Genomic DNA, 26414 nt, shown 5'->3' on the forward strand with positions numbered 1-26414 from the left:
AAACTAGAGAATGGTAATTTAAATATTCGTCGGAATTATGCAATGATAGACTGGGGTAGAAGCCTTTAAAAATAATGAAAAGATAAAAAAAATCGCAGTCGGATGAAACCCATTAGAAAAGGAGGGGAATATGATGAAAATAAAAGGAAAAATAAATTACGGTCAATCAGAGTTCGGGAAGTGGGAGGGGGGAGCTTTTAAGAGAAAAAAATGGTTTCTCCTGATTTCCCACAAAACTACAAGTCCTATAGAAAAACGTTCAATGGCAAAGTTGTAGGTAATTAAAAGTTCTACAACTTTTGTATTCGCAATTTTTTCACATAACCTCAAAATTTAGGTGAAAAATTCAAAAAACCAAGTTTTTGGTCTTTTATTTTTATCTACTACAAAATTTATTTTTTTTCTACGAAATTTGGTGGAAACTTTATTTATTTATTTATTTATTTATTTATTTAGGTTTACCAGTAATTGTTACACAAATAAGCAAGTATACAAAAAATAATCTTAAAACTAAGTGCACAATTTAAGTAGGTAAACACCACATGCGTACAATTAAACTATAAAAGGTGTTATTATACAGTGAGAAAAAAAAATAGTTATACTTAAATCTAAACAACAAATCAACATCCATTAGTCTAAGTGATTAACCAGGTACTTGTATTTATTTAGACTAAGGGAAAACATATCACAATCTTTAGCATATTTATTGTAAAGTCTACATAGTCTGGGAATCGGAGAGTTGGAACCAAGGACAGTCTTGCGTAATGGAGGAGATAAAAGGTTAACGGGATTTCTGGGATATGTAAAAGGAACTCTAAATTTGAATTTTGATAGCAACGCCGAACAGTTTATATGACCGTTTAAAATTTTAAATAAATACATTAAGTCTAATGCGTTCCTTCTATTATCTAACTTTTTAATTTTGAAGTGGGTTAGACGGTCATTATAGCCTTTTAATTCTTTTGCTTTGCCTACAGAAAACGCAAGATGATTTAAAAATCTCTTTTGAATACTCACGCTACGCTCACGATACGCTCTATCCTGAGACTGTGCACTGCATAGTGAGGTCTCCACACAACAACACAGTACTCCAGTATACTGCGCGCCAGCGTATTGTATAGCATTATTTTGGTTTCAGCATTTTGGAACGATTTAGTGTTTCTTATAATAAAACCCAAAGATTTTGAAGCCTTATTAATCGCTGCGTCAATATGAGGAACAAATGTTAACTTTTTGTCCATAATTACCCCTAAGTCTCGGATAGATGATTCAACTTGTAAGTGTGACCCATTCAATGTATAATTATGGATGATTGGATTGGTCTTGCGTGTGAATGTAATGCACGAACATTTTTTAATATTGAGCTCCATGCAATTGCTTTTGCACCAGGTGAACAAATTGTTGACATCATCTTGTAGTAACAAAGCATCATCAATGCTACCTATAGTCATGGTTAACTTAAGGTCATCGGCAAACATGTAAGGAATAGAGTTAAGAAAACAATTCGGCAGATCATTTATAAAAATGTTAAACAGGATGGGCCCTAGGTGTGAACCTTGCGGCACGCCTGAGGTTATATCAAATATGTTAGATTTATAGCCATCAACAACAACATAAAAATACCTCTTTTCTAAATAAGAGTTAAGCCATTTAAGAAATTGTCCTGTGAACCCATAAAGAGATAGTTTATTAATTAGTACACTGTGCGAGACTTTATCAAACGCTTTGCAGAAGTCTGTATAGACGACATCAACTTGCCCATTAGCATCCACAGACTCGATAGTATTTTCTACAAATAGAACCAGGTTAGTACATGTAGACCTCGCAGTAGTGAAACCGTGTTGGTAGTCGGATACGTATTTTTTAAAGTAACTTTGGATATTCGGACAAACTAAACTTTCGAAAACTTTTGCCAGAGTTGAAAGAATTGCAATAGGCCTATAATTGCATAAATTATCTTTTGAATTAGATTTGTGAATGGGAACAACCTTTGCTAGCTTCCACTTATCTGGGAATATTCCAGTGCTAAGCGAAATATTAAAAATGATGTAAAGAGGAATAGCTAATTGATCAGCACAGTTTATCAGAAAAATAGGGGGTATGTTATCAGCTCCTGACCCTTTAGAGATATCTAGTTTTTTAAGCTTGGTAATAATAGCATCTTTGTGAATATATAAAGAAGAGAAACAGTCAGAATTATTTTTTATAATATTTAAGTTGGCGGATGACGTATTTCCTTCGGAAGACTTTCTAACTGGGCAGTATACAGAGTGGAAATATGAGCCAAACAAATTGCAAATATCCTGTCCAGTAGATGCTGAATTCACTCCATTTGACATACATTTTGGATACGTACTCGATCCGTTTCGCTTAGCTTTTATATACGACCAAAAATACTTTGGTTGTTCCTTAATTTTATGTTCCATTTGACTTATATACCATTTATAACATTGCTTGGATAACTTCTCACAACGCTTACTGCATAAACGAAGAGCTATTTTATCGAGGGGGTTTCCATAAAGGTTAATTTTTTTTATGTACTTGTTTTTCTCCCGAATACATCTCTCAAGTTTTTTATTAAACCAAGGTGGCTTATTACGTTTTTTATTAGATATTGTAGGAACAAATTTTTTAATTAGATCATTGACATGATCATACAGAATATCAACCATCAAATTTGGATCCCTAAGGTCATTAAATAGTTCATGCCAGTTAATCAATCCTAGCTCCGTATTGATATTCGTATAGTCTGCTTTATTAAAGTCAAATCTGACAGATTTGTTCGGTTCCAAATTGCTATCTAAACTCAAATTCAATGTTATATCAAGTGGGGGATGATAAGGATCAATTTTACACAAACAATCTGTAGCTTCTGTTACAAGACAACCAAGTACATCCACAAAAATCAAGTCCAACAATTTGTTATTAAAATTACGGACATAATTACACTGTTTTAAATTATTTAAATGTGTAAAATCTATAAAATCTTGATATAATTTAGGATATGCGTTGGAGCGAGAAATATTTACGTGAGACCAGTCCAAACAGCTCATATTGAAATCCCCAATGAGTATTATATGCTCGTCATTTAATCTTTCAGTAACAGAATTAAAATTATCCATAAAATGATCTAGAATTGGTTTTTGTACAGGTGGTGGTAAATATACCACACAAAATGTAATTTTAAATCTAACACCAATATTGATTGAAACCCATAGGTCCTCATAGTCACTTTTAAAATTTACGAGTTCACTAACAGCGAACCTCTTTGAGACAGCAATCAGAACGCCGCCACCTTTAATTTTATTATTGAATTTAGTAAGCGTTCTATCTCGCCGAAAAACAAAATATCTATCGTCAAAAAGTTCACTGTTAACGATATCCTCATTGAGCCAGGTCTCTGTCAAAACAATTACATCATACATAGAATTACATAAATTACGATAAAAATCTTCACATTTTGATCTCAAGCCGCGAGTGTTTTGATAATATATCCTTAAATTATTGAATTTTAATGCTTACTAACAATAAATATAACTTGCTTATAGATCTAAATTATACAAATCAAACTATTTTATTCAATGAGTCGATGTCTCTTATTAATATGTATTCAGTAAAGTCCGTTTTCCTCACGTAAATGCGACCACTTCTGACCCAAACATGTTTATAGCCTTTTTCTTTTGCCTTGATGCGGGTTGCTGCATGCAACGCTTTATTTGAGGGACTTAGATGTTCAGTGATATATATAGGGGATTTAACATCATCAAGCCCCAAGTATGAAGTATTTAATTTTTCAGTAATAGATTTAGAACGATTGAAGTTAATTGAGGCTGCAAGAAACGAGTCTCGGCGTTTCGATGTACTAAACTGGACAATTATAGACTTAGGACGTTTACTGGAATTATTGGATTTCATAACACGCGTGCAGTGGGATATCTCTTCTTCCTTCACATCACTATTTATAACTTTCCCTATTTCCTTAACTATTTCGATTAAATTCTCATTTTTCTTTTGAGGAACACACTGCAGCTCAATATTGTTAGCCCGAGCCTGCTGTTCCAAATTATTAAGACGCGATGAGACATCTTTCAATGTGGCTGACAGAACATCATTTTGTTCTTGCAGTTTCTTGATAATTGCTTGGTCCTCTTTTCTGTCTTTCAAGATATCCTCATATTGGAGGCTCATAAAACTCACAGAATCTCTAATATCCTTAATTTCTTCGCGCATGGATTTAAGCTCGCTGTTTAATATATCTTTCATAGCAGCTGTGAACTTTCCGATCAGCGTATCAAATTGATTTCCGATTACCTCCTGTATGATAGCACGTACACTGTCCTCAGCCATTGTTGTTGACGTTCCCGGTGGCGATTGTAAAGCTTGTCTCTTATTGCCACGAACAGTTATATTCGGATTGAAACGAACGGGTGTATTATCGTTATTTTTAGTTTTAGGTGTTTGGGAGACGCAAATAGGACATATCCACAAAGTTGGTTCACACGTTGTTGAATCCAGATTCATGCATTTACAATGAAAAGATTTTTTGCATTTAATACAATGTATATATTCTTCATTAATATCAATTAAGGAACAGCATCCCCACTCCAATTCAGATGCAGACATAATTAAGAATTTTTATCTATCTTATTTGCTTTCACAATTTAAAGCAAAAAAGAAATATAGCAATAATTTAATATTTTTGGAAAAGCTCTGCAATAAATGCTCCCATATAAAAGTACTTTCAGTCAGAATATTAATCTCATTGAATTTTCACGGAAATAAATGCTCACGATGCGTTGCAGTACGTCCCAAGTCCCAACGTTGTGGCTAAAAGAGCTTAAGCGCCGTGCAGAACGTGTCGCTTACGCGTTTTGTCCGCGAAGATGGTTGTGATTCTCGTTCGGGTAGATAAATATAAAAAAAATTCTTACGGTTCGATATTTATTTGATGATTATGGCACTTTGTAGACGGAAACTAATGCAGTTTATTTAATCTTTAGATAGAACACAGATTAAAGCTTAAAAATTTATTATGTCCCAAATACACTGTAATTTATTTGATTGAAAATATTTATTTTTTCGCCTTATTTTGAATTAATACCAAAAAAACAACCTAATTTTCAATCGAAAAGTCACCCGTCAAAATATCAGCTTTTTTCAAAAACTTGGGGTGCCTTTTATTCATTGAAATCTCTACTTTCATATGGTGTAAAAAAAAACAAACACCACTATAGTAAATGTTCTCAGGAAATGCATACAAACAGTGTGATAATGAACTTTTACTAAATCAGGCACACTTCTCGAACTCTATAACTTCTCTTGTATCGGCTTTTCGGTAATATTTCAAAAGAAAAATAATTATCTGTTCTAAGTTTAATATTTTACAGCATATTCAAAAGCAAAATGATGTCGATAAAAACATTTCAGGTAGTTCGAGAAGTGTGCCTGATTTAGTAAAAGCTAATTTTCACACTGTTTGTATGCATTTCCTGAGAACATTTACTATGGTGGTGTTTATTTTTTTTACACCATATGAAAGTAGAGATTTCAATGAATAAAAGGCACCCCAAGTTTTTGAAAAAAGCTGATATTTTGACGGGTGACTTTTCGATTGAAAATTAGGTTGTTTTTTTGGTATTAATTCAAAATAAGGCGAAAAAATAAATATTTTCAATCAAATAAATTACAGTGTATTTGGGACATAATAAAGTAAGTTTCCACCAAATTTTGTAGAAAAAAAATAAATTTTGAAGTAGATAAAAATAAAAGACCAAAAACTTGGTTTTTTGAATTTTTCACCTAAATGTTGAGGTTATGTGAAAAAATTGTGAATGCAAAAGTTATAGAACTTTTAATTACCTACAACTTTGCCATTGAACTTTTTTCTATAGGACTTGTAGTTTTGTCGGAAATCGAGAGAAACCATTTTTTTCTCTTAAAAGCTCCCCCCTCCCGCTTCCCGAACTCGGATTGACCGTAATTTATTTTTCCTTACATTTTTATTATATTCCCCTCCTTTTCTAATGGGTTTCATCCGACTGCGATTTTTTTTTGTTTCAAAAATTATCTACTCTAGCCTATGAATACATTCCGGTAATACAGCACCCCCTCATGCTTTGCATTATAATATGTCTTGTAATAAAAAGATAAACTTACTTTTAAAAATAACCTTTATTATTTTTCAACTATGTTATAATTAAAACATTGTTGACTACTTAGTATTACTCGATATAATTAAATTAAGCACATCCAAAGTCGGCAAATCAGCTACGATGGTGTAAAAAGAATTTTTGGTGTTATTAAATGTATCAATTAATGAACCAAACGTTTCAGGAATGTCTTGATCATTATATTGTATCATTTTTGTAAGCTTCGCATCGGCGCTAATTTTTTCATCCTTAAAATAAAATTCACGATTGGTCGTCATGTAAAATAGGTAGCATTTGGAATTTTGTTTGTTTACCTCAGCTTGAAGCTCTCGAACATATTCATAATATTCACCCAAATCATTTTTTAGATTCTCATTTTGCTGATCGTGCACCACGCACGGCAGTAAAGTGGAACATCCGTTGAATTCGGGACTCTTTTCAAGCAACAAGATCTTTCCTCGGTGCTGCCCAACGGTATCGTCCAACGACCAATTTTCTACGAATAAATTCGGATATTTTTCAACATACTTTTTCCTAAGTATTTCACACTCGGACAAAGTCGATTTCAAAGCCGTGGATTCAGCGTGCATGATCATTATAACGAATTCCTTAGGGTTGTCCTTCAAGAACTTCTTTATGGTTTGCACCAAGTCCACAAATTTCGCTCGCATGTTGAAGGAACCGTTGTACATAGCGAAATCGTTGTTAATCCGACGTACACCCATATCGAAAACGCGTATGCCGACCGTCAGTTTATCAGACAATGGTAATAGTTTGGGTAATCGTTTGAAGGTAGTCTCGAATGTCGGTGGATCGCGAGTGCCGACAAATGCAAGTGTATTTAATTTGCGTGAATCCGGAATGTTTGTCAGCCACATATTAGGTGTATGTTTCACATGAATCTTTCCTTTGAAGCGACACTCCACGGTGGTGAGACATGGAAGACAAACAAATATAAGAGGTATCAGCATCCTTATTCTTGTTACCATTTTGAGTTTATCTGAAAAAATTTAATGTTTTAGCGACGGAAAGACATAGTATGATTTTCAGAAATAGTAATATGAGATCGATGTTTTAAATTAGACATTTAGTTTTTGTAAGAGCAAAAATTGTGATTGTAGAGTTGGGAAAAAATATTCATTGAGTAGTAAAGAAAATTCGTTGTTTTGTTCTTAAATATGGTTTTCCGTTTCGATAACTTAAAATTATATAATTATCATAAGTACTAGTAAAGAAATAATAAATAATATATGGAATATGGATTAAGATACTTAATTAAATGCTATTCTTGTAACTACTTATAACTACTAAGCATGAAATAAGTGGAAATTTTTATTTGATTAAAATATAATACATTAATTTGTTTAGTAACACTTACATGTTTAGCCTCAGCGGTCGAAGATTGTACCTACGTTCTATGAAAATAATATAGTTCAATATTGTTTATATACGAAGATTAGGTACGGTACGTATCTACTTGTTTGTAGGAATCAGTAGATGATTAAAACTGACAAAATGGTTTTTGATTTCGCAAAAAAAAACGATAACTTGGTTTTACGAATCAAAAAAGGCTGTATAAGCTTAACTTATTTAAAAAATGTAATTTAATAGCTATTTTAGGTTTGCGTGAAAGCACTTTTGTTCATGGATTTGCAAATAAAGAGTATTAGGTAATATAATTTTATTATTTTAAAATCAAAAGCAAGTGGATCAGAGCTACACGGGGAAGAACGAGCACACGAGTCACGAGTTTGATAATACATATTAAGTAGTAATTGGCAATTCTTATCATTATAATATTAATAATACATTATTTCGACGAATTCTTGATCACGTTATCAGGCAACCGGTTGACCTCCCATTAATAATATTAATGTACGCAAACTTAGTAGCAATAACAAGCAGGACAGCTTTGATTGATAAATGTAAAGATTACGATGATATTATAAAGCAAACTTGTCTTTGCGAAACATTTATTAAAAATTTAAATAAATGTTATATTGATGTAAAAAAAAGATGTGTGACACTCGGGGACTGCCGCGGTAAAGCTATTGCGTAGCATGCCTTCAAGCCACACCTCCGCGCCCGTCGGAGTGGGGAGCGTGAGGATTTTCGTTACGCAATTTCTGGATTCGGTCTCCGCGCTCAAGGCCCGCGATAGAAGCTATGCAATTAATAAATTTTAAATATTAAGCTTAATATCAGGTTGTTATTGGCTTAGGATAAGACATAAAATTACCTATAGGTACCTCTACAAATAACTGAACACATATCATTTTCAATTTTAGTCCTTTGACGGTTGAATCGCGGTGTGGTAGGAAAGGTCAATTAATCTCGGTCGAGTTTGTTATTACGAATTTTTTCATTTAATATAATATTTTTATGTGTTAAAAAAAGTATGACAAATGGCAATTTGACCGAAAAAGAAATTTATAATACATCCTTTACCATTCCTCCAACTTATAAATAAAAGATAATAAGGTCGTATCCAAAGTTAAACACGATAAAAGAAAGATTACTTGTAAATATCTGTACATAGGCACTTCGTAATAAAAAATAGAAAATGGAATAACGGTTATAGTGCCGTTAAAGTTTATTATATAACGCTATAAACCGACAAGTGAGTGCCATATTGTTGACAGATTGTCAGTCGTCTCACGTAGGCTTTAGCGTTATGGGCCATCACTTGCTATCTGATGTTATGGAATCACTATTCACTATACTGTTCGTTTTAACTGAATTGTCCTGGTTAAAGGGATGATAAGATTGATTTGTTTAATTTAGTTTTATTTTCATGAAAGTAAGAGTCGGAGTTTTTTATTAGATAGAGCTTTGCTAGTGAAAGCTCTGTCACAATTTGTTCAATTGTTTTTGTGTTAACTGTAGTTTTTTTGTGTTAACAAATTAATGTCCTGAAAATATTCAATTAATATCCTGGAATATCAATATAAACAATAGTGTAGTTCTGTTTTCGATTTAATAACAATATGATTCGATTAAATAAACTCTTCATCATAGATATTGAACATCGTACGATATTCACAATCTGTAATGCGATTTGAGAAAGTACTCTTATTATTAAAGATTTTGACGCTACTTCATCACATTGTATGCTGGCTACGTTATGTTATGTATTTTGTGATGCTGGTAAAAGTTTGAGGTTCAGTTAAAATTAAGTCAACTAAAAAGACAACTTCATATTTTTTCATTTTACCTCACACAGTTGAGTGCTTTTTCTCAAATATTTTCCCACCTTACGCTATAACTTAGAAACACATCAGGAACAACCTTGCAAAAACACCAATGTTTACACAATAAACATGTTACATTTCATGTATTTTAGAAAAACATGAACAAATTTGGAAGATTCCAGAAGGAATTGCTCGAATTGGTAGGAACGAAGTTATCAGAAATATAAAGTATTAACTGACTCTTTGATGCAGTGTAATAAAGTTTTATGTCATGTAACAATAGATATGGAGAACAGTATTCAGGAGACATAATTTTTTTAATGGAATTTTGCTGTGAAAAAGTTTTGTACTTTCTTTGTTGTGCCACTTACGATTAGAGATGGACCGAATATTCGTTTTATATTCGGTATTCGGCATATTCGGCATCTTTACCGAATATTCATAATCGGCCGAATATTCGGCTGAATCATCTAATGTTCGGCAAAGTGATACTGTAAGTTTTTATTGTTAAGACCCGTGTATTATGATGATTTCAGTGTACAGTGTAGTACAGTGTAATGAGGTAAGTATTTTAGAGTGTAGCTTTCTGATTTTATCGTCAATGAAGCTTTATTTTCAATTAAAGTAGGTTGGTAAAAAGATGATAACTTAATGCAAAATATAGGTATCCCAGCTGTACCGAATATTCGACCGAACATGGGTTTCTCTAGTCGAAATCTCCAATCTCTAGTCGAAATCGTATTGAATCATGTTATTCTGCCTCATCTATATACCTTTACTTTTCTCTACTATAGTCCAATAAAGTATTACACGATAATATTAAAATGTCACGTAAACTGTCAAATATGGGCAATTAGAATACGTTTTTAAAATGGTAGTTTTAAACATTATTCGACGAATAAGTTTTATCCAAGCATTGAAAAATCGGCCCTTAGTCTGTTACATTGTTTACGTTTATTCAGCAGTTTTTTTAACTTGCAATAAATGTTATGTTACATGGTAATGGTAATGGTTTACTTTTATTTTGGTTTTAATCACAAAAACAATGACCAAAACTAGTATCTTCTCAGGCTTTGCTTAAAAAATCTAAACAAAAATGCAATTTCATTAAGATGATACAATATATGTATAACTAAATTAAATACACACACATAACTATGGGATATTCTATTTTCCGCTCCAAGCACTACTATACTTTTTGTGGAGCAGAGACTAGAGAGCCGTAAACTCGTGTCATACATCAGCTTCTGTTGCATCTGCTCGTTCAGTGAGATGGGTTTGTGGACTTTAATGCTGCTCTCTTTACGACGCGGTGTTATCGACTATCGACGTTAAGGAACAGCTTACACTTGAGGTAACATTTGAGGTTTTAAAGCGGAAAGGTACTTTTAGCACGTCAATGTAAGTCGGAAAAATCTCCTTAAATGCAGCTCCATAGCAATGAAAAGTCTGTGTAGTCTGTGTAGTACAAACAAAGTCATGCTAGTTATAACTACTTTATAGTCTTACAAAAACATAATATATGAGATATGATTTTCTTGTCGTTTCTCTATAGGAACTATAGTCCAAATCGATTTAAAAAATTAGCATTTATTATAAACTTTATATGAAAATAAAAGTTTTGAAAGTTTGTTCTACTATATTATATTTTTTTGTAGCTATATAAACAAGCCAATCCTTCCCATACTATACTTTCTTATAATAATATAAAGCATATTTTCGCATCTTAATGTGCGCTGATCCTAAACGCATATAACGCGAATCCCATTTCCGGCCATAGAGCATAAAGGACTTAGCTTTTTCAAGCAAACTATTGTGTTTGATATTTTACAGCGCTTTATGATCCTTTTATGTGTGACAATCATGCTTCTTGGCGTAGTTTAATACATTTATAACGTTAATATAATAAATGTGTTATAATGATATTTTCGCTGTTAATATTCTCAATCTTTTAATCTACGTTTTGGAGAAAACTAATTATTAGATATCTATACCTATATCACAATCTATTTTGATGTTAAATGATTTGGTACAATAAATGGTTAATAAATAAATAAATAAGAAGTAGAACCAATTACTCGAAAGTAGAAAAAGAATTGACGCGTTTTATATTCTTTCGAACAACTGCACAACGAATAAGTTTTACCAAGAATCGGTTACGTCACTACGACTAGGCGTGAATCGGGTAGAATGACCTTTTAATACCGAAAATTAACTCTAGTTATAACCGTTTTTCTTCTTAGATTCTTAATGTACATATCTAAAAAAAATGTATATTAAAGTTTCGAATATGATAAAGGGCATGGTTGTTTTAATTTGTTTATTTTACAATCAGGTTTTTGGGAAAAAAATCATGAACTGAGGTAGATTTTTGGACTTTAAACCAAAACGCTAAGTCAATATAACGTCAATTATTGTAGTATTTTTACAGTGTGTTTATGAAATTGAAACACAGGGCATGGTTGTTTTAAATTTTGATTCCATACCCAAATATCATTTTAAATAATTTTTATACGTACTTTTACTACGGTAGATTCGCGCCGGTCCCCCGATCCCGCCTTGTAAATCGTCGTCAAGGTCGCTAGCCCCTATTAACGCCTTAATATTGTTGTAGACAAGTTCTAGATTATATTATGTATAATTAGTCAATTCAATATCACTGAAGCGTAGCTAGTTGCGTTAATTGATCTATGAATATTATGGCATTAATGGCCGCTATAATTAATGCTAATATTCACAATGTGCATTCAGTCCTCCAGATCCGAGGTACTACACAATATTGTATGCACTTACCATGCGTTTTCGCTCTGGTTAGAACATGTGATATGGGCCCTAAAGCTTTATAAATTATAATGTTTGTATATTTATATCTCGAATTGGTAACGGTACCTATTGTATATATTTTTGTTGTTATTTACATAACCTATTCGAAGTTGAGTTAACAATTATAGCCTACATAATATGGGACTACATCTTATTTTTTTCAGTCCTAGCAACTTCTTTAATTTTTAATTATTGTTTTTTTAGTATAACATTTCTGAGTTTTTACTTGAAATAGACAGTAAGTACATAAAAAATACAGCTTTATTTTTATAATATAAATGTTTAGAGACATTGTATTCTTTGACATTACAAATATAATCTCCAGTTTCATTTGCGAACCATTCTACGCTTCAATCTATTTATATACCTATATTCAGACTTCTAGTGCGTCTGAAAGGATGCACTACACTAAGAGTTCAGTTCTAACAGGATTGGAACACAATCTGCGACGAGAATAAACAATTATTTAAGGAAAACATTATTATGTGTACTTTACTATCTCTTATTACAAACTTTCTGAATAAACATATTATTTTTTCAATAGAATATTCAGGAATAATTTAGTTGTAAATTTTGAAATGAAACGTAGTATGGTAGTTAATTGTGGACGTTACAAAATTGTCCTTAAGATTGCTGGGTTATGTAGAGATTAGGGCAGCTGTACCGCAGTACCTAACAGCCTTACAGGTTCATTAAAGCTCAACGGTTTTATTCATGTATACATACTTAAATCGACTTTAACTCAAAGAAAACTTTTTTCCTATATCTAAAAAACTTCAATGTTAATCACATAACATAATTATAATAAAACGAAGGCTAAAAAATTTCAAGATATTATTCAAGATTCGTGTGTTATTGTTTTCAAATCTTTATTTATTTCCTTCATCTTAAGTCTCTTCAGATTCCAATGAATGCCGTCTATTATCTCAACCTTTACAGCCAGCGCTGGCAAAAACAATTCAATATTTTTATAAAACGACTTGTTTTCCCGGGAATGTAATATTTTGTTCGAAGCGCTGTGATTATCAACGAATAAGATCTGGAATGCTTTGTCGGCTTCACACTTGTCCAAAATAAAGTGTCCCCTGGGCGTCATATTTTATCGACGCCCCCCAATTTAATGGACATCGTTAAGGTCACATTTCGTGACTCAAATCCCCATTTAGTTTTATGTACTAGCAATTACCTGAAACTTTGTAATTGTGGATTTGAATATCACCCTTTGATTTTGCGTTTCAATTGAAAAATAAATTACCACGATTTCGAAATAGGTTAAACAGTAAACACAATTGATAGAATGTTTAGAATGTTTACCTTTCCGTGTTTAAATGTGCTCATCTAATAAAATAAATCGATAAGACTTAAACGAAGCACATAAATGTAAAATCCTTAATCACTGAATGTGTAATAAACCCTATAGGTACTCGCAAACTCATGAATTGTGAATTCTACCAGTATACTGACGTTGTTAGGCCAAGGAAAGAAGGTTCTTAGTGTAACAGTTATAGAGTTTAGAGTACATGTTCACGTATATTTGCGGATGAACATACGATTCGAACAATTGTCGCAAATCCGTTAAGATAGAAATAGATACATAAAGCCCAGTAAAGATAGGGTTGGCACAAATGTGACAACATTTTTAAAGAATTTACAAACAACTGATATATACTTAGTAGGTTTTATAGTAAAGTTTTAAGTAAGATTTTTATAATTGAAAAGTTTTAGTTCGAATGGTGATATTAATATTTTTTTACATGATGTTTCCTTTATTTTAATCATCTTCGTTTAATTCCCTGATAAATAGATTAAACTGACTTAAGTCTAATAGTTTTCAACTAAAGTAAAACTAGTTCACACATTGAACTGTATAAACACAAACTTAATGTTATAAAATGGGTCAGCGACAGCCCTATTGAAATTGCCAAACGTAGCAGATAAAGCAGTCAAAAAGAGGCGATCGTGACGTTAAGTAATCCGATCCTTCGGATGCTAATGCCACGTATTGATCTCAGAACCGATGCCGTACTGGCTGCTGCTGCTGCTGACTAATCAATTTGCGTAGTGTGCGTTGCGATCTACGTTTATTGGGCGTAGGGCTGCCAACTGATTCATAACTCTAATTATATTATGACTAATATTGACACGTTGATGTTACGACTGTAAAGAACAGTGATGCTGATTGAAAAGTGTATAACAGTGTTTGTAAGTATTTTTAGATTGTAACGATAATAATATTATATCAAAAAAAAAATTGTAAAGTTATCAATAATATTTATGACTACAAAAACATCAGATTCTGAGTGTTATTTATAACTTCAAAATATTTAAAAACGTGATGCAATTTTTTTTAACTGCAGATAAAGATATTCACATTAAACTCAATCTCAAATCAAAAATTCTTACAGATGGTTAGATCTAACATTTCTTATAGAAGTCAGGCAAAGAAACAACTATCCGAAATGAAAATGTATTCTTTAATCTAAGTAACGTTAAAGTAGGTAACATACACCGTTAAATCACAACACAAACGAAAAGATTGTGAAAAATTGTAAAGTTTACTTAAACTTCTCTATTAAGTAATTTATGTTAAAAGCTCGCCAAGTCGAGTGCACACAAGTTATACTTTAAACCGCGGCATCATAAAATATTCAGGGTTTTAATTGAAATTATTAAAATTTATTTAAAATATATTGAGTTATGGTTTAAATAATAATATGATTGACGATTGAATTATTAGTTAAAAATATGTTTTTAGTTTCTAATTGAATAAATTTTGTTTGATGAAGCAAATTATTCATTAAAAAGTTCTTAATGAAGTGAAATTAGTAAATGTCTTTCATATTTAAATACGATTATACAATTTCTGTAAATGATTTTAAAATTATTAATTAAAAAAAATAAAGCAAGTTAACTAGTCTACAGCTTGGTAATGAAATAATATAAAACCTTTGCTGTCTTTTTTGGTTGATTGGAATGAAACGCTGACGATATGGGTACAATTATTGGAAGATACACGTTGTATTTGAAATTATCATCGCATTATTTTTACGTACAAATACGTGTTCAATAAAGTATCTATATATGAAATATATATATTTATACTAATAGTTGTGCAACAAATTACAGCTGTTCTAATATCCGGGTTTCTAAAGGTTACGGCAACTAAAGTTTGTCATTAAAACTTGGGCGACTAGTGTACTCCGTAATTAGCTACAGTAAACTGATAGGCCCTTTTTTTTTTAAGTGGGGATATCTTGCATAGATACCCACGGCCTCCGGGGAAGGGGCCGTGGGTTATGTCGGATTCCTACCGACCAAAACCCCACTGTGTTCCGTCAAGCCGCATCAACGACGGGGCCACGGGTATGGTAGAATTCTTCCGTGACAAACTGATAAGCCCTGCAGGGACCCACTGCTATTTGTTTAGCACCGGCCCTTTTTCCTATACTATTCTTTATTCTCTTATTTTGTTTCAAGTAGCTATAATTTGTGATTTTAACTAACTTAACGCTTCATCTTAGTAAGGATAATGTAATGAATGCTGATCATTGCACATTCATAAGAAAACCTAAGGAAATAAATTTTTGACGTCTGAAATTTAGCATTGCATATAACTTCCGGGTGTGTAACGGATGTATCTTACATTCGATAGAATTTCCTTTACATTCAAGTTGATAGCCTTTTATGCAGTTTTGAATTGGGAATTTCAAATCTTTGTGAAATATTATATTCTTGGGAGAAAAGGCAGCAAGAATCTAGGTTGTATTAATATTTCTTTTGATTTTCATTATTATAAAATTAATTTTTAAAGGAATATTATCAGACCAGGATCAAGCCTCATATGAAATTATCATGAGGTTTTGTTCGGATAGAGTCTGTCTCCCTAGGATGGGATTTTTCCTATTTATATTTTCTCCACATACTAAAAGGGTACTTAGTACAACTATTAACCATCTCTCTCAAAACCACCAAACCATTGATTATCACGAAATAGCTCGAGTTTTCTCAACCACTTTACAAACTCGTAGACGACAATCAATTAGATGTCTGACAAGACAAGGTTGTCTATTTTAACCGAATAAAATATTCGGCTCAGTTTTGTAAGTTTAATTAAATAATATTGGAATATTCTGAGTCATTTACAGAGTAATTTAGTTTCGAGCACACTTGATTAAAATTAGAGTGAAAATGGATTTCAATGGTATATTGGTGGAAATTTGTAACTGGGACACGCTTTAATTATTTGTTCTTGGAAACTTATAAATATCAAATAAACAATAATCGACTTTTTCATCGTCGACGTCACCTAGTCTAGACTGGAAGCTAGTTGGATTATCTAGGCAATAAAAGTATACAGATAATAAATTTAAAATATATTTAATTGAGAGGCTGTTTTCAAATTATAGCGTCTCTTTTCATTTTTCTAGGAAAGAAAATCATTGTTAGAACATTAACCGATTAAACAATGAAACTCAACTGTAATATTAAGATTCTAACTATAATTTGAAATGGGTCTAAAGTAAATATAAATCGTCAAAAAACCTACTTAAAATGAATATAACTGATGCTTTTTATCCCATTTTTACCTTTGTATATTTAAAGCATTAAAGTTAAGTAGGCCAAGACAAACATAAGAGCCGTTCACACTCGCAGGCGCGAGTCGTAAAGAAGCTGTTTACGAGGCATTAAAATTAATTCTATAAGGACACCGAAACTTACTTAGCTCTCTGTTGGTACAACACATTGTCATAATCGTAATGCATTAGCCTCGATGTCCAGCGTCGAGATAGCAACTACGTTTTGGCCAATGTGAGTCAAATCTAGTATGGTATCTACTATATGTTTATTTATATAATTTTTATTGCACACATAATATATAGTTACTAATAATAGCAAAGAAAACCCGACGAAATATATTTGCTACTGTACTGATCAGTAGGGTCATTCGAGCTTCTATAAATTTAAAAAATTAATTCACTATTTATACACGGACGTACTTATTGATTAATTAAGCTTTAAAATTCTGTAAAGAAAGTTTATGTTTAACTAGCTTTCCGCCCTCGGCTTCGCCCGCGTTTTCAAAGAAAAACCCGTTCCCGTAGGATTTCCGGGATAAAACCTATCCTATGTCCTTTCTCGGGTATCAAAATATCTCTATACCAAATTTCATGTAAATTGGTTCAGTAGTTAAGGCGTGATTGAGTAACAGACAGACAGACAGAGTTACTTTCGCATTTATAATATTAGTATGGATAATTAAGTTTATTCTGTGGGGTATTTAAATAAAAATACATATAAAAATATAGTATAATATTACAGGACACTTTATAAAAGGTTATATCAAATGGAACTAGGATTAGATGTCGCACAGGTATACAATTTCAATCGCGTAGCACACGTAGCTCGCTACGAAATACCGTAGCCGCTACGAGAAATTACAACTACAACTTCTTCAATGCTAAAGAGAAATTCAAATTTACAAAAATACACGCTAGAAAATAAGTGCATGAGTTTGGAGTGTGATTTATATTTAAGGAATAAATGAAAATTCTCAAAAAATTCTTATAGCTACATAAGGAAAACGCAAAAAACGGGATTTGCCGGGGTTTACTGTCACAAACTAATTATAGCTTCTGACAGTGAAATATGCTTCGGGTTAAACCTTTTTTTGCTCAAACCCCATGGATATTCGTCATAATAATGGCCTATCTTAGTTGGTTTTTGCGTATCTTAATTTCATGCGTTTATCATGAATTTAGTAAAACAGATCTTATAATATAAAAATGAAACATTTACAGATTACAGATATCATTTGGAAACATTTGAAAATTGTAGAGCATTCAAGAAGTTCGATCGGATTTATGTATATGGGGTACATGTACCTAAACTGCCATTTTTTAAAGAATCGAATATGAAACTAATTATCATTATATTATGGTAAAATATATTAAACACAATTAAGTGTATGCTACTAATACCCTTATCACGAGAGTAATCGTGAGTAAAATCGCTTACAGTCCTACGAATGTATTTGTTTTCCTCAACTATTTTAGGACATGCAATGGAAGAAATAAAAAAATACATATTATTGCACCAGGATGTGGAGGAAATAAGTTTTCAGGGTGCGGTTAAAGGAAGGGTCACTTTCACCTGGGACCACAAAATGTAGGCCGATTGTTTGGGGACTTATTTATTTTTTAGTGTGGACACGCTTTATGTCCCGGTGGTACATAGTTGATGGCTCATAAAAAAGTCAAAGATTTGTTTATTTATAAGTTCAACCGGCGTTTGTTGAGTGAATTAAGCGCGTCACACACGGTGAAGATACTATAATATTTTATCTTAAGATACTGTAATATTTTATATTACAGTATCTTAAGGTATCCGGTATCAGCGTTCTGACCATCATTTTTCTTTTTGTCATTGCGTACTAAGACCCCTGTAGAACCGCCATCCTGTTACAAATGACCCGAAATTTTGTGAGTCATTTGTAACAGGATGGTGGTTCTACAGGGGTCTTAGTACGCAATGACAAAAAGAAAAATGATGGTCAGAACGCTGATACCGGATACCTTAAGATACTGTAATATAAAATATAACAGTATCTTCACCGTGTGTGACGCGCTTTACAATTAGAGGTAAATATAATGTTAAATGGTCTTTAATTTTGACAATATCGCTTAATACGCGTTAAAAAGTTAATATTCATTTTTTGCTTAATATAACTACAATATAATATTATGACACATTGCTTATAACAATTATTAATGGTCAAATTAACTGTAAATATGACACACAATTTTTCCAATAATTTGTTTTCTAATTTATCTTGTTTGAATTATTTAGATTTAAAGTCATCGAATAATATTATTTCGCAAGCTGCGTATTAACAGATAAAGTTGTAGGCGTTAGTGTAGTGTGGAGCGACTGGGTCTAAATTAACTGTGGATAAACAGAATCGTGTTAATAGAAAGTTCGGCACCACGCTCTCGAGGGAGACTTACGAGTAGGTATATAGCACTGGATGAGGTACTTTTTGAAACTATTGAATAGAGTACTTAATGAAATATATGTTGTTTATTTATTTATGTTTGGTTGTGTTTAAACTACATATAATATATTTTCGTGATAATTACTAAAATGTCCATAAAACACACAAAATAAATACTGACAGCGACGCGTAGTTTGAGTTTCCAGAGAGAAATTATAAGAAGGAATATTAAAAAGGCCTAGTGTTATAGAATAAACTATTGTCAAGTTCATAATAATATGTATGCTAAGTTTGTTACTCAATATGTTAAATATCTATTATCTAAAATCTCTATATCCGTGTACTTTGATGCTATTTATCTCACATGGATAGTTCTCGTTTCCGAACTCGTTGTGAACGCAATCTCTTAAGCCATTCATATTTCCAACATGTATATTAGTGTTGAGGGAACGTTGGATTTATTGTTGAGTTTCGTATTAAATGGAAGGAAAAGCGGTTTAAATTTGATATGAAGCTGTGGGTTAGTTTTTTAATGTAACTTTTTAATAACAATAAAAATCTTTAAATTATTTGCCATGCAATTAATAATATACCTATTATGAAACTCGTCGGCTCCTGAAATTTGTTTAATTTAAATTAATTTGTCAGAGAGAAAGTTTATTTTAGTAATAAAATGTTTACTTTTAAAATCTACAGTTCAAAATCTCATATCTTCCATTTTCCTCCCTTATTTAGTATTCTAATGAACTGTTTATTGTTTAAATATTGTCTGGTGCATCAAACTTAAGGTGAATGTTTCATTCCAGATTTCAATATTCATGCAATTAGAGAACAAGATACTGTAAATATATACCTTTTAATTTATTGTTAAAAAACGAGTCGATATTATTAAAACTACATAAAATTTCATAGTAAACTTAGATCACAGACTTATTATTGTTTTTACCTTGCTAAAGCAAGCAGCCTTAATAAAAAAATAACAAAAATGGGGGGTTGCCCCCCCAATGTGTTGTTCACTTTTCATTTTACGAGGTTATTTTAATTTTAAAACAAGACTTTTAATGGGATCTACGTGCCTGATACTTCATCCGCGTTATTATATAGTGTTTGAAATGTCGGCAAAAATAAAATTATGAATTAATCGCGTTAAAATCCGTTAGACGTGACTAACTCTTGAAATACAAAAATAACTCAATTGTAATAGCTAGTACGTACACATAAATATTTTATGATTCCCTTTCCTCGTAAATAAATGGAATTTACGGCAAACTTCTTTATCAAACGGAGGCAGTTAAAGTGATATGTGTGGAAATGTCATAAAGATTAGTGTTTGACAGGCACAGCACGTATGTACTCATTGTGCACATTAAACTATGATAAAGTACTAGTATAGTAGGTGTTATTGTGATAAGGTTATGGTTAAAAATTATAGCTATCGTAAAGACGCGGAAGTTTCGTAGATAGAGCAACTGGATAGAGCAAATATGAATAAATATATATCAATACCATCTTGTTAATATTAAATTCATGTCAAGTCGATATGTAATTTAAATCATAATACACTAAGTCTGTGTTCCCCGACGAGTACAATATGGAGGTCTTCAAGAAAAGAGTGAACAGGTGCCTTCTAGGGAAGCGCGCTCCATCTTAGGCCACATCTCAGCTTTCCATGAGTCGAGATCGTGGTCAAGCGCTTCTCTAACATACAATAAAAAAAAAAACACTAGCTTTACGCCCACGTATAGGAGTCACAAACAAACAAACATTCAAACTTTCGCATTTATAATATGCTACTCATATTATAAATGCGAAAGTTTGAATTTGCGACAATTTTTCACAGGTCATTATCGCACCAAAATCTACAAATAATATTATAGGTAAGTACGGTCTATGTGATTTAGGTTGAATCAGCTTGGATGGTGCTTTGCGGCCTAATCAGTAATCATAATCTTTTTCTTGCTTCAAAGCTTTATGATTGAGCAGTATGTGTGTTTATCCTACTAATATTATAAATGCGAAAGTTTGTGAGGATGTGTGTGTGTGTTTGTTACTCTTTCACGCAAATACGACTGAACCTATTACAATGAAATTTTGCACACATAACTTGGATTAACACAAAGGATATGTTTTATCCCGGAAATCCCACGGGAACGGGAACTATGCGAGATTTTCTTTAACAACGCGAGCGAAGCCGCGGGCGGAAATCTAGTAAGAATATAAAGTGTGAAAGTATGAAAGCCGTAGCGTGGAAAACGCATAAAACTTAAAAGGTGCATTGTATGTGATTGTAATATAACAATAACAGTATCCTAAGTAGACTTTTATTTCATTCCTGCAGAGAACTAAGAACTAACTATAACATCACTAACAAAACCTGTAAAATATAATAGATTTTTAGACGAATTTAGCCACAGAAGTTTCAAATTATTATCAGAAATCTTTCAATGACAGGCGTTAGAAAGTCCTTGATAAATCAGAGCTAACAAGAGTGTTTTACAAAATAGATTAAAAGTTAATAAAATATGTATAAAGATGATATCATAGCATTGTTCGATCACATGGAAGAGACTAGAAAATTGTTCAGTGGAGCGAGCCTACGGGCGACGAGCGAGTGACCAAAGTCCGAGGAATATCCGAGTATATATTTTATATAATAATCTTATATATAAAACTGAATCGCAAAATGTGTTGGTAAGCGCATAACTCGAGAACGGCTGAACCGATTTCGATAATTCTTTTTTTATTATATTTCTTGAAGTACGAGGATGGTTTTTATGTAGAGAAAACGTAAATACCTATGTACCACGGGCGAAGCCGGGGCGGACCGCTAGTCTATAATATAAAAATGAATCGCAAAATGTGCTGGTAAGCGCATAACTCGAGAACGGCTGAACCGATTTCGATAATTATTTTTTTATTATATTCCTTGAAGTACGAGGATGGTTTTTATGTAGAGAAAACGTAAATATATACCACGAGCGAAGCCGGGGCGGACCGCTAGTATAATATAAATGTATCTGTTTACTTGTTATTTTTAATCTGTAAAGTGGCGTACAAGAAATGCATATTTATATCATAAAACATGATAATTAATAGCATAAATAATTGGGTTGTGGACTCTGTCTCGCGTCTCTTGCTATAGCAATGCTTACATGTCCCTGCTGATTATTATTATTTTTATTTAATAAATATAAAATAATTAGATTTACCTTATCGATAGGTGTATATTTACTTTCTGAAATTGTATTAAATTTTATTTTGCAAAATAGCATTTATATACTATCCGTCAAATAATTTCGTATCTAAAATACAATTATGGATTCTGTATCTGTCACAGAAGATAATAACAGTGTAATAATATCGCATAATCAGAAGCTAACGTTGCGCAAAATGAAAATGTAAACGTGTTCAAACTTTGTTAGCAGTTTCAATAACGAAGCAATGACGGCAGGTGAAGAGATAGGACTCCGAATGTGAATCAACACTGGCTGGGGGACTACACACAATTATCTTGTAGACTATGTAAATTTAGAATAGTAATTTAGATTTAATAAATATATTTTTAAAGGTAAGCGATTTCAGAGTTTAGAAAGTAGAAAATCAATCAGCTGAGCTAAAAAGTGGTAAAGATATACTTCCGTAAAAAAATAATCAAAATAATCTTTAAATCGACGTGAAAATTACGTGGAATTTAATACGAGTATAAACTTGATTTTTATTATTGTCTGTCTACTAGATTAAACATTATGTATTTTTAATAAGATTATGTTTAATTTGTACATACTATGTAATTTTATGAGCCTTCAGAGTTACAAAGTACAGTAGCACCTCTATATGTCGAATATCAAGGGAGACGCCAAAAAATTCGAGTTATAGAGTTTTCAACTTATGGAGGATTTCGACTTAGGCGGATTTTGATTCGACATAAAGAGTTTGAGGTTTATTCTTATAAATTTTGAGTTAGAGAGGTAAAGTACATTAAAATTCAACTTGCAGAGGTGACAAACATGTTTAAATTATTTATTACAAATCAACATTATTTCAAATCATTTTAAAATAAAAAATATGGCATTAAAAAAGTCAGTATTTTTTTTGCTTTAGATAATTTGGTTGTTCTCTAGCATTATCTAATCTATAAAGAACAGAAAATTCTTCTTCTTCAGAGATACTGGTTTGCTCTATAAAATTTCGTAAGGACGTATTCAATGCGGTTCTTGCCTCTTTGATGGAAACCCATGGAGCGCATGTACTATTCACGTCTTCTATGTCATCTTAATCATTAGTATCGGTTTTCTGAGCTACTGAATCGATAATTTCGTCATTAGATACCTACTTAATGCAAACACGTGTTTACGTGAGTCATAAATTTATTATCGTATACTCCTAAAATGTTTTCTAAGAAACAATTATAGTGTACTGCACTGTCATGTCGGCAAGTTGTTAAAGTCCAAATGATCAAGTTATAAAGATTGTAAAATAAAATGTTGCCATGTTCGAGATACAGAGGTCAAATTTAATTTTTCGAGTTATAGAGTGAAAATATGTACCAAAATGGCTTGGAGGGACTCGGTGATTATTTCGACTAACAGAGGGCCAATATTTCAAGTTACGGAGGTTTTCGGGTTTGAAGGGAAGGGAACAACAAATTTTTTCGAGATTTGGAGGTTTTTGACTTATCGAGGTTCGACTTAACGAGGTGCTACTGTATTTTATTTTCCTCAGTGATTGCATCTTGGCAAGCGAACATGGCGGAAGTGTCAGTGGGCAATAAAATAGCTTGTGTTCACGGAATAGTAAGTTGGCAATAGAAATATTGTTACGAGCAGGGAATCAGTAGGCCAAGTATGTTGGATTTGGGTTGCCGTAATAACGCTATAAGAAACAGATGCATTAATATTTATAAATCTATACTATATATCTATCTAATATTATAAAGCTGAAGAGTTTGTTTGTTTGAACGCGCTGATCTCGGGAACTACTGGCCTGATTTGAAAAATACTTTCGGTGTTAGATAGCCCATTTATGAATAAAGGCTATAGGCTATAATATATCATCACGCTAAGTCCAACAGGAGCGGAGCACTGTGGGTAAAACCGCGGAGCACAGCTTGTATAAGCTGTAAGAACATACTGACCTATATAACAATTTAATATTAAACTCTCGATTTAGTTACAGGAATTGGGTTTATTATTTTTGAAAAAAATTGAAAAAATCTTATGAATTGTGGACTAAATCAGAGGCGTCTTCTAATAAAATACACTGATTAATAGCTGAACAAATGAAAATAAATGGGTCACGAAATTGCAAATTGCCTTTGAAACAAAGGGAAATGATTGGAAGTTGACAATTTTAATAATTATTATTTTAACAAAGTTAAAATACTTTTTGTAGATTTTTGCTGCTGATTACGCGATTATCTCATAAGATTTAACGATTTTGGCACTATTTTATTGTTTCTTTTCCTAAATTCTTTGCATCACTAAATTATGTAGTCCAAAATTATCTTCGTTTAGAAGTATTTTGTTACTACAATATAATTTTTAAATTAATACTTTTTTGGCTTAAACTTTCATTTTCAAATATTACTATTATTAGTACTGGTACATGTAAGAAGTCCCCAATGTTGATAATTATGAATACAGACAGTACATAATAGAGTCAGTCCCGACATCCAGAATCTGGTATCAAATCTTCAAACTCTTTACATTTAAACTTCAACTAAACGTTTCATTAGCATTTATTTCGTTATTCAAGGGGAAATGTACTGAATTGTGTCTGGATTTTTTAAGAGACCTTTTGTTTAGTTGGGAATAAAAAATAAAGATTAAGAAGGCAAGGATTAAAGAGCGTAATGATGTACAAATGCAGCAAAGATTTTGGAACCCAAAATTGTTGATGCTTAAAGTATTTAGAAACATAATCAATAATTAATTATTAACTTACAATGTTAATAGTTACGTTCTTGTTTAATTTAAACGTCAATTTGTGATACATTTTAAGAGAATACATAGTTTGAAAAATGTTGTTCTTTGCAAAAAGAAAGATTATAATACCAAAGCGCTCCTTCGCTAAACAACACTAGGTAGTTGAGAACGAATACTTATTATGAAGCATCAAATAAAATACACCAATTAAAATAACATAATATATCAAACTTTTCATACACATACGAAGTAAAACCATGAAGTCTATACATACTTTTCTAGTGATTCCTCGAAAAGCTACATTAAGTTTTCGTAGGGTCTTTTTAAATACTAGATATTGCTAAAATCCAGACAGAACAATACGTGACGTCTCAACCGGTTAGTTCGTGACCGCAGGTAGACTAATTACCAGTCCAAACTGCTCTTTGTTGTCCAGCCGTTTATGATGTTTGCCCTCTCAAACAAACATCGTTGTTGAATAAACCGTTGCTCATATGTCTCATATTTGCAGAGATTTTAAATGAAATATAATATTATTTAAAGGAATTATTGTTGTTTGAGATACGTTGTGATGCTTTTGTTGAATGTTTGATTAAGTTTATGTGCATATTAAAACTTTAATACGACGATTTTTGCTCTCAATGCTCAAACATAGGTTTCTAATGAGGGTAAATGCCATAATCCTACTAATATTATAAATGTGAAAGTTAGTGAGGATGTATGTATGTGTATGTGTAGGTGTGTATGTTTGTTACTCTTTCACGCAAATACTACTGAACGGATACAATGAAATTTAGCACACATATAGTGGGTAACTTGGATTAACTAAGGATAGATAGGTATTTGGATTACCTAAGAAGATAGGTGCGATTTCCGGGATAAAACTATCCCGGAAATCGCACCTGAACGGGAACTATGCGGGTTTTTGTTTGAAAACGCGGGCGAAGCCGCGGGCGGAAATCTAGTGCTATAATTTTATAAGAAAAGTTTAAAATCAGCATCAGAAATTGCTATCGTACAAATTAAATTTAACTCTTTTTGACACTCAAAAAGATGCTTCTCTTTACCTACACAAACGATAAAAGAAATATGACACGTCAGGAAAATTCAAAGTGCTCAGAGCATGCGTTCACACTCGTACATTTAAACTTGTAATCGAGTTCTCTCAAAGCTTTGAGATGCAGGCTGCAGATCGGTAGTGCTTCTAGATAACTTGTTTGGAGCCTCTATATACTTTAAATCTAAGGTGGAGTAAATTATTGCATTGTTCCTTTTATTTTATCGTGTGGTTCGAGAGGAAATGAACACCATGCATTAAAAATAAAAAATATATAAT

The 26414-nt window shown here is 32.1% G+C and overlaps 1 protein-coding gene and 1 long non-coding RNA gene across 2 annotated transcripts in view; one reads left to right on the plus strand and one right to left on the minus strand.

The window, feature by feature from the left end:
* LOC149486210 (uncharacterized) overlaps positions 1-26414 on the plus strand; it is a 493671-nt gene that overhangs the window by 299882 nt on the left and 167375 nt on the right. The window lies entirely within an intron of this gene.
* Positions 6153-7883, minus strand: LOC149486223 (uncharacterized). Its single transcript, XM_089698763.1, has 2 exons — positions 7528-7883; positions 6153-7149 (listed from the first exon to the last, which is right to left on the minus strand). Exon 2 carries the CDS (start codon positions 7136-7138, stop codon positions 6212-6214), a length of 927 nt encoding a protein of 308 aa, XP_089554889.1. The 5' UTR covers positions 7139-7149; positions 7528-7883; the 3' UTR covers positions 6153-6211.

The sequence above is a fragment of the Colias philodice genome, chromosome 9 (assembly GCF_061535455.1).
Source record: "Colias philodice isolate Cphi_HAF_F1 chromosome 9, ilColPhil1 Martin Lab GWU primary, whole genome shotgun sequence".
Classification (NCBI taxonomy): Eukaryota; Metazoa; Arthropoda; class Insecta; order Lepidoptera; family Pieridae; genus Colias; species Colias philodice.

Bases quoted from the DNA above. Each gene is read 5' to 3' on its own strand.
- LOC149486223 (XM_089698763.1), bottom strand. From the start codon at position 7,138: ATGGTAACAAGAATAAGGATGCTGATACCTCTTATATTTGTTTGTCTT.